General features: G+C 43.3%; 1 protein-coding gene across 1 annotated transcript in view; it reads left to right on the top strand.

Moving 5' to 3' along the window:
• atp1a2a (ATPase Na+/K+ transporting subunit alpha 2a) overlaps positions 1 to 14467 on the top strand; it is a 36229-nt gene that overhangs the window by 8707 nt on the left and 13055 nt on the right. Inside the window, exons 8-16 of the mRNA XM_071527836.1 lie at positions 448 to 716; positions 1989 to 2187; positions 3388 to 3497; positions 6064 to 6198; positions 8377 to 8456; positions 10151 to 10260; positions 12133 to 12308; positions 13369 to 13505; positions 14261 to 14411. Of these exons, the coding sequence (XP_071383937.1) occupies positions 448 to 716; positions 1989 to 2187; positions 3388 to 3497; positions 6064 to 6198; positions 8377 to 8456; positions 10151 to 10260; positions 12133 to 12308; positions 13369 to 13505; positions 14261 to 14411 (1367 nt within the window). The remainder of the gene's footprint in view (positions 1 to 447; positions 717 to 1988; positions 2188 to 3387; positions 3498 to 6063; positions 6199 to 8376; positions 8457 to 10150; positions 10261 to 12132; positions 12309 to 13368; positions 13506 to 14260; positions 14412 to 14467) is intronic.

Raw genomic sequence — 14467 nt, 5'->3', positions numbered from 1 at the left:
CATTCAACTGCTATCTTACACAGGCTAAATACAAATTAGTTTATCTCTGTGAGACGCACAGACATGCAGGCATTTCACCACAGGGTTCAAGGCGGAGGGTCAGCCAGCTGGAGTCGAACCCTCCAACCTTTCTGATCCGCAGTCTCATTACATTTGAAGAGTTTCATTCCAAAGCAAGACATCCGCCGTTTGAAAAAATTGACACCTACTCGTACAAAATGATTGCCGGTCTGAAAGTAATGCACATAACGGGCTGCTGTTAAAGTCATGAGTCATCTCAAGACCTTTGCCAGCAAAATAGCTATGATTTTCAGGGTAAAACGATGTGTTTGGAAACCCTTCATTTGCATTTTGTATATTTAGCTGATGCTTTTATCCGGCGAGACTAACAATGAGTCACCCCCCACCTCCCACGCCCCCTCCCCCCCCCCTCCCCCTCCCCCTCAGGTACGGCCCACGGCGTTGTGATAGCCACGGGTGACCGGACGGTGATGGGCCGCATCGCCACCCTGGCCTCCGGGCTGGAGGTGGGCCAGACGCCCATCAACATGGAGATCGAGCACTTCATCCACATCATCACGGGCGTGGCCGTCTTCCTGGGCGTCAGCTTCTTCGTCCTGTCGCTCATCCTGGGCTACAGCTGGCTGGAGGCCGTCATCTTCCTCATCGGCATCATCGTGGCCAACGTGCCCGAGGGGCTGCTGGCTACTGTCACTGTGAGTGGTGTGTGTGTGTGTGTGTGTGTGTTAGCGTGTGTGTGTGTGTGTGTGTGTGGGTGGGTGGGTGGTCATAGTCTAGTCTAGTTTTGTTTTTTTATATGGCCCTTTATCACAAGCAAGTCTCAAAGGGCTTTACATACCATCATATACCATACTACATTATATACATAGTACATATACTGTATATACACATCATACATCATATACATACTATACTACATCATATGCATACTTCATATACATAATTTACTAGACCACAGTACATACTATACGTCATATGCAGTTCATACATCATATATATATAAGGAGAGGGAAGGGAGTGGGTGATGTGTGGGTGGGGTTTGAGTGGTGTGAGGGTGGGTTTGGGTTGATTGATGCATGGGTGGGGTTTTACTGGTGGGTGGGCGGGGTTAGAATGGTATGTGGGTGGGGTTTGATTTGTGCATGGGTGGGTGTTTGAGTTGGGTTTGGGGGGGCGTCTGGAGGGACTGAGTGGCGTGTGGGTGGGTGGAGTTTGTGGGGTCTTTGGGTGTGGATTGATTCATGTGTAGGTTTCAGTTTGATGGGTCAGTTTTGCTGGCTGCTGATTGGTGCCGCTGCTGAAAATCTGAAGTGCAGCTTATTCTTCTGCAACAACAAACAAGGTGTTAAGTGAGGCTGAAGCCAGCTGGCGTTTCAAATGTCACCAGTCGACATTTCACTGGTCATAGAAAATAAATTAAATTCAAGTGACTGGTTTCTTGAGTTGCTTGTGGTTAAATGTGCCATAAGTGGTGTGTGGAAATGTGTGTGGAAATGTGTCTGTGTGTGTGTGTGCGGCATTTGCTGCAGTAGGAGTCATCTGATCAGCTGGCATTAATGTGTATTGATGTGTCTTTTATAACATATGGAATGTGTCTATTCACTGCATTTTTGCGTCCCTTTGCATCTGCTGTTAACCAACCAACCAAATACACACACACACACACACACACACACACACACAACACACAAACATACACAAACGCTTGTACAGCACCTGTACTACGCATGAATTCACATGGACACACAGGCACACTTCAATGCACCGATGCGTACACATGCTCACCCGATGTTCTCCCTCTCCTTTTCGACTAACAATCATCCATCCTCGCCTCGCCTCTCCTTGACTGCCTTCCCCCTCTGAAATGTCCCCCTTCCCCCCACCTGCCCTCCTTCTTCCCCTCCTCTCCCCTCCCCCTTCTTTCCCCCCCCCCCCCCCCCTCCCCTCGCCTCCTGCCATCCTCCCAGGTGTGTCTGACTCTCACTGCCAAGCGAATGGCCAAGAAGAACTGCCTGGTGAAGAACCTGGAGGCCGTGGAGACTCTTGGCTCCACCTCCACCATCTGCTCCGACAAGACGGGCACCCTGACCCAGAACCGCATGACCGTGGCCCACATGTGGTTCGACAACCAGATCCACGAGGCCGACACCACCGAGGACCAGTCTGGTGAGCGAGAGAGAGAGAGAGAGGGAGGAGGAATGAGAAAGAGAAGGGGAGGAGGAAGGGAAGGAGAGAGCTTGGAAGAAAGATGGAGCGACTGTGAGAGATAAGATGGGGGGAGAGGGAGATGGATATGGGGAGAGAGAGAGTGTGTTGGGAAAGGGAAAAGGAGAGTGAGAGGGGAATGCAGGAGATAGATAGAGAGAGGGGGAGGGGGAGAGAGAGTGTGACCACCTGCCGACATCATCTGTCCAATGTTCACGCAGCCAGCCCACATTGCTGTATGCACTGCCGCTTGGATTAATTGAGCAGCGGTATGCGGTGGGCGGCACAACCCTCAGATACAAACATGTCTTTTTCCGGAGCGCTCGGCAAGACTGCTGCTGTGGAACCAATTGGATTCCTGTATCCCACCAAACAGCCAGCGAGTCGAGCCAAATTTCAAAGAAGCTTTTAGCGCTAACCAAAAGATTTAAAGCAAAAAAAAAAGTGTTGTGTTGTATGCATGCCAATAAGTGTAGAGTCAAACGTTTGTACAATCATACAGTATATGTTTACACTAGAAGACTAGCCAGCAGTGCTGACAAAGGCTACACAGCTGAAACAGATTCAGCCACTGCTGAATAAAAACACAGTGTATTCATTTTTCAAGAGCGCCGGCTATTTTTTTGCAGGTTTTGCGGTTTTCTGAGCCTTTTCGCACCTCACTTTGTTTGTCAAGTTGAACAAGTCCAGCCACTTTTTGCCCTTGTGTATGCTGCATGACTCTACCACATTCATTTCTGTTCCATTTTAACAATAACAGTGACAGTGACCACTGTGGAGACTCCTGGCTAAATAAATAAAATGTAAATGAAAAATGGATGCAGGCACCGGCAGCAGAGTGGAGGTCATTTTCGGTTCGATTGGGTGGGAGGGATGAAATTTTGATACTGGAATTTTTTTGCTGCTTTCATTTTCCAAGACATTCTGGTTAAAAATGAATGCCATTTTCCAGGCGGGGGAATTCGAAATATCACTTTTGTCAAGGAAAAGGGGATCACTCAACTTAACTGACCCCAATTCTTTTATTTAGCTACTTATATCCAGAGCTACTCTATGAACCGAGAGTAAAGTCGGTGGCATAAATACTGCATGAGCCCCACTTTAAAAAAAAAAAAAAAGAAAAAAAAAAGTCTAACACAGTTCCCTCTACTATTCTCTCAGGTTCTGCTTTTGACAAGAGCTCTGCTACTTGGGCTGCTCTGTCTCGCGTGGCCGGCCTCTGCAACAGAGCTGATTTCAAAGGCGGCCAGGAGCATCTTCCCATCCTGACGGTACAAACCTCCACCACACACACACTCACTACAACCTTGGCTATCCAAAACCTCGCTGTCAACATCTCAGTCTTCTAAACCGTCTCCGTTCCCTTAAGCGCTGGGGTTTAACACTTTCTGCTTCATCTAATGACATTATCGGCAAACCTATTTAAAGCAATATTCCACTTAGTTTTAACATGGGGCACTTGACCGCCGTGAAGACCAGAATATTAACTACTCACCAAGATCGGATGCAGCTGGATGAGTTTGTAGCGTTTGGATTTTTACTTCCCATTCATTTGAATGAGGCCATGAAAATAGACTGAAAACTGACATTTAATACATTCTTGAACGTATTCAACAGCAGATCCCACTACTGTCAATTGATTGGGGGTCAATTTCACCAAATAGCATTTTTATTGATAGAAGAAAACATAGCGGAGGGATACCATTTAGGAGAGATAGTTCCTGTTTTGGAGACTGGATCTACTTTTATTTTTAAATACTAATTTTAGTGTAAACCAAGAATAGAAATGCAAAATGACGACAGACCCAGGACTGCTTTGTTGTATTAAAAGCAGGATCTGTTGTTGAATCTGTTCACAAAAGTGTTAAATGTCAGTTTTCAGGCTATTTTAATGGCCTCATTCAAATGAATGGGAAGTAAAAATCGGAACGTAACAAACTCGTCCAGCTGCATCTGATCTTGGTGAGTAGTTTATATTCTGGTTTTCATAGCAGTGAAGTGCCAAATAACCCCCATGTTAAAACTAAGTGGAATATTGCTTTAAACTTGGGTCAAATAATGCAAATTATTCATTGCATTTGATTTTGTCTACACGGCGTGCCAGTAGGGTGGGGTTAACCACATGAGTGCAGGTACAGCATCAGGTAAGCTGTCAGTCACAGAAAAGTAGATGAAACTGAATTTTCTATTTTTTTCCTGAGATTCTCAAAATTTCTCAGCACCCACTGTATTCTTTTATGTGGCCAACTCCACCCGCTCGGCACCCAGGTGGGATAAAACAGCCCACAAAAATTATTTGTCAATACTATTTGACCCAGGTCAACTTCACACACAGGCGGCTCACAAAAGCGCAGTGGCAAACACACACAGAGAGTCTATCACACGCGCATCGAAAAAACCTCACACTTTTACACACACACACACACACACGCACACTCACACACTCACACACACACACGCACACACACGCAGAGGATAATCCAATGCACCCCTGGAAATAACTCCCACACACTGATACACAAGCACACACACCGCTGGGTGGGTAAGTCAATACTCTTCCAGTGTTCTACCAACCACTATTCTCCAATCCGTGCCACATTGGCCTGAACAAATTCTCCGTATGGCTCTCAGTGACAGGGATTACAGCTCGGTGCCTCCGGTGGGAGCCCGACCCCGCCGCCGCCGCCTCCCTGCCCCTGGAGGTGAACAGGCTTCCTCCTCGCATTAAGTAACACTCTGCTCCCTGGACAGCGCTCAGACACGGCAGTCGAGGCCGGGGCTCCGCTACCGTTACGAGAACAAGTCCCCCCCTGCCCGCACCCGGAAAAAAAAAACACGGGAGAAACGGAATTTCCTTGATCTATTTATTCATTCATGAAAAGGCACAAACAAGGACAAATCTTGCGGAGCGTGTGTCCTTGTTTTGCGGCTGTTCATGAATGAGTAAATAGGAACAAAGAGAAATCTCGTGTCTCGGTGCGGCCCCCGTGTTATATTGGGCGTCAGGTCAATCAGTGCGGCACGGGTTTTAATGAATTGGCTCCAAGAGCGAATGATTTGTAGTGATCATTGTGGAATTTTCATGTCTGTGGGGATTTTAAAGGGTTATCAAAGCAGAAATCCCTCGTAACCGATTCAAGCATCACACAGGTGCCTTTATGTCACATAAGCAGAACCGATGAAACGGCAATACCATAGAAACAAATATTAAGCGGCCTCTTTACCCTCTGTGTGTGTGTGTGTGTGTGTGTGTGAGCACATGTGCGAGTTGTGTGTCTGGTTGTGTGTGTGTCTACATATGCAAGTACTGTACACCTATTTAGATACATTTTTAAATGTTAAAATGTTCATGTTGAAACTCTTACATGTTACAATTTTATACATCGGGTCGTTCCAGCGAAGCAACCCGACTAAACAAAGACACCTTCCAATTATCTGCAATTCCATTTCTCATTAAGCATCACTAGTTGTCAGTTATTGGTTGCTATGGCAACCCTTGTGGTAACCATGGAGCTAGTTATTTGTTTCCTCCCGTTTTCCACTCATATGTACTCTTATTTCTGTGCTCTTATGCTACTTTGAAGAAAATGTTTTAGTCAGAATACAAGCGCTGGAGATGCAGATGGCACTTCACTACCTGCATCACTGTGGTGCCTGTAATGATGGTAAAGAATTCCCTCTCAGGTACTCCTTTAATCAGGCAAATAACAAAATAAAAGTCTGAAGCTTCTTTCCATTGCGGGCGTATAAACACAGACAGCGAGACAGACAACACTCATTACCTAATATGCATATGCGAGTGGCTGTGCTAATGCGTGCCTGTGTGTGCTTCCCCAGAGGGATACGGCGGGGGACGCATCGGAGTCGGCTCTGTTGAAATGCATCGAGCTGTGCTGTGGGAGCGTTCGCAACATGAGAGCCAGAAACCCCAAAGTGGTAGAGATTCCCTTCAACTCCACCAACAAGTACCAGGTACTGGGAATATTCACGCATCGCAGCACTGTGCCGTAATCGCTGCTGACGCACGTTCGCGGTGACGTCCGAACGTGTCCGCAGACCAGAACTGGATCCAGGGTCACTATTCATTTTTTGGAATACAATAACAATAACTACAATAAAGGTCACTAAGTTAAGGGTTAGTTAATGCTTAATAAGGGTTAGTTAATGCTTAATACGCATTAACTAACCCTTAATTAACAGTTAACTAATGTGTAATTTACTAATGGCGTTCTTGTTAACTAAGGTATTAATTTATACATTATTTAATAGTTTATAAAGATGACTATTAAATAATGTATAACTTAATACCTTAGTTAACATGAAAACCATTAGTAAATTATTACCAGACACATTAGTTAACTGTTAATTAAGGGTTAGTTAATGCTTATTAAGCTTTAACTAACCCTTAATTTAGTGACCCTTATTGTAAAGTGTTACCCATTTTTATAATAAAATTCCTTGACTATACTATGACTATTCCAGAAATTGGCAATGTATCATGTGTATCATGTGTGATAAGACACGTTTCCAGGCCGGGAAAACACAATTTTCACATTCAAGGACTTAATCATCCTGTTCAGTATGTGATTTTTTTAAAACCTTTTTTTATTCAGGGATAGCGTGGTTCAAGACTCCTGAATCACGTCCCGCCTGCTCTTCAGATTTTGTTGTTTTGTTGTCTGGTGTTGCTCTAGTCAACGGCTTGTTCTCGCTCTGAGAGACAATTGAGCCAATCAGCATCTTTGCGGGCAGGACTAAAGTTTCAACTGTTTCAATGCGTTTTTTCATTGCCGTTTCAGCAGAAACGATTTATTGAAATCACCCCTTAACAACAACAACATATTGTTTTTGCAAAGACGTTTTTTTGTCAAAATCGACCAAGATTCTTGGTAAAATTGGTATAAATACGCTAACTTCAGAGCTGTCACTAGTGATTGGTTTAGGGAAAATTAACCCTCCCACACACACACACACACACACACACACACACACACACACACACACACACAGAAAACGGCTAACAAGGAGGCAATCTCAGACTGAATAATGGAGTGGTACGAAATGGCCATTCGGTCTGAATACCACGCTAATCCAGTGAAGGTAAAAAAGAACATCTTGCACACTTGACAGAAGAATAAAAATTTATTATATTATATATTATATAATTAAAACCTATTTCAACATAATTTTTTATCTATCTTTCTTAACACCATGGTGTTTATAGTGAAGTAGAGCCGGAGTGACATAATTTATCCAGGGAAGGCCGCCTTAGTATGCATGGTGTTTTACAGCAAAGCCACACATTCATACAGTTACACACATTCACACCTGGAAGCTGCCCAGCACTACACTGTGGACCACTGAGCAACATCACCCGCACTGTAAGGGCTTAAATGCCTTGCTCAAGGGCACCTCAACAGTAGTTATTAAGGTAAAAGGAGAGTGTTTCTAATTCACTTTCCACACCCAGTCTTGCCCAGCCAGTCGTGGGATTTGAACCAGCGTATAAATAACATAACAGTAGTGTTAAAGCAAACAAAGATTTCTTGCATGCAGTTTGTGTACCTATTCCCAGACTTAAAATAGGAATGTCTGTGTTGGGAAAAAAGCAATTTCACTCTGGTTTTCTGAGATTAGATATGCTGTGACTCAGATACAAATTACCTAGGGGAGGGGAGGGGAGGGGAGGGGAGGATGGGGGGGGTGGGGGGGGGGGGGGGGGGGAATGAATTGCACACCGCAACTGCACACCATGGGAATCTCTACCAAATGCACAGAAGAGTGTGAATGTTTCTGTCATAGCCCTCAACACGGAGAATACATATGACTTTCCATGTGTACTCAGTCACGTCGGCTTCAATATGAGTTTCATTCCAAACCACTTGGAAAAATACGACACCTACTCCTGTAAAATGATTGCCGGCATGAAAGTAAAATTCATTACTGACTATGATAGAAGTCACGGGCTATCTTGAGCTCTTTACTTACAAAATAGGAACATTTCAGATACTGTAATCCGTGTTTTTAAAAACAATCAGCAGTGAACTACAAGTATAATCTTTTTCCAAAATGACTATATAATGTTTTGGATTGAAGCCCTTGATATTATGTCCTTAACAATATTCCAATCCTCCTCCTTTTTCTTCTAAGCTATCTATCCATGAGCTGGAGGACAATCCCTCTGGTCATATTCTGGTCATGAAGGGAGCTCCTGAGAGAATTTTGGACAGGTAGGTTCATCAATAACGGATCAATCACATATCTCACAACTAAGGTAGTGTAAAATATTCACTCTTTTTTTGGGTTACTTATTCCTTTACACATATTAACAATACTTCAATAAGAATTTGAAGAACAGTGTTACTATAAAGCCTAAGGTGCTATTATTTGTATTGCTGTGGTAGTATTGCTGTTATATTTTCTTCTGTACTTTCTTCTATACTTTCTTCCCCCCATTACATCCCTGGAACAGGGATGTAATGGGGGGAAACCAATCTAAATTGTCATTGGTCAACTTTTTATTTTGGGGAATAGAGTTTACCCACCATTTTAGCCTGACATAAATCTTTTTGACATAAAGTATCCATCATGTTAAGTGGTATCCACAGAACCTGAATGGATACAGCAGTTCTTACACTGTTTGCCAAGGTAATTTGGCTAGTACAACATAAAATGTACATTTAGTTGCTATGGTGACCGTAAAGTCTGTCACACTTGCTTGAGAACTGTGCAGATGAGTCTGTTAGCAAACTGTCAAAACTCAACTGAAAGCTAACGTTAGCGTCAAGGCTAACGTTAGCTTTATCAAAGACGGTGCTTCTCTCGCTAGCTCTTGTAGTCAACATTAGCATGTTAGCTCTCCTCTAGCCTCAGCAATTTGCCGTAAGTCTGTTTATATGGAAGCTAGCCCAACAACTGGCATAAAAATGGCCGCCGCTCCGACCATCCTGGAACGTTAATTTGAATGGGAATGACTGTTCTATCCATTCAAGTTTTGTGGTGGTATCAAACTGATGCAAGTTTTATGAAGATATAGGGTCTTTTAAAGACAAAAGCACAAATAATGTTTTTCTGGAAGCATAGTTTATTTTTGTTTTGATTAGTGGTTTGTCTCATGATGATCACCGACTGGTCATAGTTTACCCACCTTTTTTTTTTTTTCACTGTGTCAGTGGTTATAGCTGATTGTTTGTTTTGTTAATTTTCCAGCACTTTACATATAGATATATACACTCACCGAGCACTTTATTAGGAACACCTGTACACCTGCTTATTCATGCAGTTATCCTCTCAGCCAATCATGTGGCAGCAGTGCAATGCATAAGATCAAGCAGATACAGGTCAGCAGCTTCAGTTCATGTTCACATCAAACATCAGAATGGGGAAAAAAATGTGATCTCAGTGACTTTGACCGTGGCATTGCTGCTGGTGCCAGACGGGCTGCTTTGAGTATTTCTGAAACTGCTGATCTCCTGGGATTTTCACACACAACAGTCTCTAGAGTTTACACAGAAAGGTGCGAAAAACAAAAAAACATCCAGTGAGCGGCGGTTCTGCGGACGGAAATGTCTTGTTGATGAGAGAAGTCAGAGGAGAACGGTCAGGCTGGTTGGAGCTGACAGAAAGGCTTCAGTAACTCAGATAACCTCTTTACTACTGTAGTGAGCAGAAAAGAATCTCAGAACGCACAACACATCGAACCTTGAGGCGGATGTCACTTTAGTAGCTGGTTGACACTGAGCTGAAAGCTGATACCTCCCCAGTATTAGTAAAGTGTTCCTAATAAAGTGCTCAGTGAGTGTATATATATATACTGTATATATATATGTATACAAAAAATACATATATTGTTATTAGTAGTATTAGTCACCATAGTAGTAGTAGTAGTAGTATTAATAGGTATATCTAAATGACTGTTTTCCAGGTGCAGTACCATTATGATCCATGGCCAGGAGCTTCCTCTGGATGACAACTGGAAAGATGCTTTCCAGAACGCCTACATGGAGCTGGGAGGACTGGGAGAGAGAGTGCTGGGTACGTCTGGTGACACCAGCTATCATCACACTGTCACATCAGCGACTGGTTACCGTGTTTCCTTTTTATTATTTCCTCAGTAAACAGGGTAGTTTTGCCAAATGTCCCTCTAATAGTGCAGAATTAACGCTGTTATAATGAAAAAGTATCCGAAGAACAACTTTTTTTGGCGCCGCAACCTGCACTATAACCACAACTGGGACCAAAACAGACCGACATGGAGCCAAAACTGAAATTATCTGCCAAGCACCACTGTGACATAAAATTTCAGAGGAAATCATGGAATTTATTATGACAAAAAAGATCCCCAACATTTGGATAGGTATGGGTTCTCTATGGTATGAATTTAAAGTTCAGTGTGTAAGGATTATCAACTAGTAACTGGAGGTAAATGGAGGTATCTCAGGTCAGAATTTCTAAAACTCTCTAAATTAATATGATTTGTGCATGAAATGACGGATGCCTTTCTAAAATACTATATACCCATTACACAACAACAAAACAATCATTACCTGAAGTTCAGCTTTCGTTATCTCTGAAATATATAGAGCATCCAATCTGTGAAAATGTCAGCATTTTGTCAATCAAGGAACTGCGTTATCTGGTGTCTTTTAAAAAAGTGCCATGGGTTGTAATTATGTGCCATAATTTTGTTAGAGTAGGTGTCACATTTTTATATGGTGGATATGGAAAGCCTTCAAATAGCCATTTCAGTCCATGAAAAAAAAAAAACCTCACTCATACTCTGCAGGGATTGGGTGTTTCAAAAAAGGTTTCTTCACGTTTAGACAGATATGGGTTATTCATCGGAAGCATTTTATTTTGTATTTTCTCCACAGGAATTATAACAGATACATATTTAAATGGCTGTGGATCATCAATTAATTAAAGAGGCTGATTCAATTTGTATTTCAGATCAGCCTCCTCTAAATCTACATTTAAAATCCAAATTAATTTGCATGCATACTGTAAGGTAAATTACCACTGCTGCCAGAAGACAACCTTGTATTTTCCAAAGGCTTCTTCGAAAGGCTTCAGACCGCTTTCATATTCACATATTTTAAACATGTTTGCTGTAAACAGCAACAGCAAAATACACTGGAGCCTCCTTATTGCTCACTGGAAGGTACTAAAAAGTGGATCCTTATTTTCAAAAGGAGAACCACACATTTATGAAATTCTATTGTCTTGTTTTGAATGGGTTTAATGGGACTTAGGGTTATGAAAAATACTCTGCCTGGTAAATCTGTAAAACAAGAAGTTTGCTTTGAGTTACATGTGTTTTTCGTAACAACAGCGATAGCCTATACTCCTCAGATACCATGTGAGTCAATGAAGAATGATCACCTCACCCAAAGGCGTACATTTGGGGGGAGACAGGGGGACATGTCACCCTCAATATAAGGAGAAAGATGAATTGCCCCCCCCCCCCCTCGCATCCCTTTAATTTTTGCCTCAATGCATATCCTGTATTTTTCCTTGCTCTGCATTTTTAGTTGGGTTGAATTTACTGAAGCACATTTTGTCATTGGCTTTGGTCACAAGCACAAACACCCTTCCACCCTTTAACAAAATGGAGCCCCTCTTCTTGTTGTTTGAATCTCCTTTAAATGCATTTTAATAGCAAATTAGACTGCCATGTTTCTTGTTTTGATTAATGTTTCCCCATGAGATCAGGGATTCAGTTTAGCAATGTTTCACACTGACCAATAATTCTCCTTTGTCATACCTGCGTACTTTTCTCATGTAAATTTGTATATTTCTTTCAATGCTGCTGATGAAGTGAGGGAAAACTGAGTTGCATTTATGCTGCCACTACGCCCCAAATGAAACCTATGGCCCTTGACCTCACTGATCCCTCCTCTGCTCCAGGCTTCTGCCACGTGAACCTGTCTTCGTCCCAGTTCCCCAGAGGATTCACCTTCGACTGTGAAGACATAAACTTCCCCACCGAGCAGCTCTGCTTCCTGGGTCTCATCTCCATGATCGATCCGCCACGCGCTGCTGTGCCCGACGCAGTGGGTAAATGCCGCTCTGCTGGCATCAAGGTAATTGGTTCCACAGATTCACCCCTGGTTGTATAGTAGTTCCCTTTCCTGGGGTTTCGCTCATCTGTTTTAAATAATAGAGGCATGGGGAAAGGATACAGACATCAGCAGCGTTGATAGTTGTTCACAGGTCATATATGTAACTCTCCCAGGTCGATCTGAGGTTGAAAGTGAAAGGATACAGCGTTCATAACATACAGCAGTTAATGGATGCCTTTTCCCAAAGAGCCAAACACACTGTTGCCAAATTGGCAACTTTGTCGCTAGATTTAACGACCTTTCGGACCACCTGGCAACTTTATTTCTCAAGCGACTAGGGACAATTCTTGCTAATTTACGGACCATCAGGCAAAAGCACCCTCTCAAAACACCTCTCTTGGTGTAGCAAATATATTCATATGCAAATTACCGTACTTCTAGTGACTTTCTAAGCAGCCAGTAGCCACTTTCCTGTGAAGAGAGTTGGCAACACTGGCCATACAGTGCCGATGACCACATACATGTTTAGCATGATTGGCCCCAAACGCTCTGGATGCGCCTTGTTTTACGCTTCTATGGTGCTCTGCAGGCACGAGATTTGAAGCGTCAACATTTGCACTTCACCACCAAGACGGATAACATATTTTATCTTTAAACTAGCTGCCTTGATGAGCTGTCAGTGGGTGCTAATATCAGTATCTTACCTTATTCTTTTTGCACTGCGGCTCCAGAAACCACAAAAAAACAGCCGTGCTGGTCTCTGTTGACGCTCCCGAAATCGAACCACATTGGGAGCAACGCATCAAGGCAATTTGACGCTCCACTGGAGGCCTTGAGTGTGCGTTTGTCCATTCAAAACAATTGGGGCCTTTGAAAACATGTGCGTCTGATGCTTGTGGTGCGTTTTTTGACGTTGGCGCCTTCGCTCTCGCCACGGAGCTACGCAGGACCGTTTGGATGACTTATCGGCCTCGGGACACATGGCTCCACCGTGCCGTGAGACGTGTCATATGGATGAGACGCAGCGCAGTTTAACGTCATAATGCTCTGTGATTTATGGGCCTTTTCTCTCGGCGGTCAGGTGATCATGGTAACCGGGGACCACCCAATCACGGCCAAGGCCATCGCTAAGGGCGTGGGCATCATCTCCGAGGGCAACGAGACGGTAGAGGACATCGCTGAGAGACTGAACATTCCCCTCGGCCAAGTAAACCCCAGGTGTGTGAGTGTGTGTGTGTGTGTGTGTGTGTTGGGGGAGGTTGGGGTGTGTGTGTATGAGTGTATGAGAGGACATGTGTCTCTGTTTGTGTGTGCGCTTGAGTATGTGGGTGGCAACATATCTACAGTAATAACAATAACAATAATAATAATAATTATAATAACTTTATTTGTACAGCACTTTTCTAAAAAACAATGTTTACAAAGTGCTTTGCATACAATAAAACCCAAAGAAACAGTGTTGTAAAAGCACCACAATTAAATAAAATAAAGTTGAAATAGAAATAAAAGGTAATATAAGAGATGAACAGATACAACTAAAAAAAACAGAGATACAACTATACAGATGGAAATTAACATAAAAGTGTGTGCCAAACCACATGAATGCCCAGACAAGTTGTCCCCAAAAGAGACAGTAATAAATAACTAAATACGTAAAAAGTAATAAAACAAGAAACACAATTACAAAGGCAAAGATAAAAAGGAGATACAAGCATATAAAAGCCTGTCAGTATGTGTGGCAGTATCTGTGTGTGTGTTTGAGACAGAGCGAGCATGATAGAGTGTATGTTTTGAAAGAGTGTGTTTTTGTGCATGAGTGAGTGTGTGTGTGACAGGGACAGGGAGAAAGACACACTTGAAGAGAAAGAGAGAAAATGTCAGTCCGCCCCTTTGCATAATTCTCCCTAGTGTTCCTGGCTTCTTATTGTGTGTGTGTTTGTGTGTGTGTGTGTGTGTGTGTGTGCGCGCCCCAGGGATGCCAAGGCCTGCGTGGTGCACGGGTCGGACCTGAAGGACATGAGCTCGGAGTATCTGGACGACCTGCTGAGGAACCACACTGAGATTGTGTTCGCTCGCACCTCACCTCAACAGAAGCTCATCATAGTGGAAGGCTGCCAGAGACAGGTGAATGGACAGGAGTGTGTGTGTGTGTGTGAGAGTGTGTGAATGTGTGTTTTGTG

This window comes from Centroberyx affinis, unplaced genomic scaffold (genome assembly GCF_046629955.1).
Source record: "Centroberyx affinis isolate AG114_WGS23_722 - 3 ecotype Tasmania unplaced genomic scaffold, CSIRO-AGI_Caff_v1 ptg001580l_1, whole genome shotgun sequence".
NCBI lineage: Eukaryota > Metazoa > Chordata > Actinopteri > Beryciformes > Berycidae > Centroberyx > Centroberyx affinis.
This window is presented reverse-complemented; position numbering and strand designations above follow the sequence as displayed.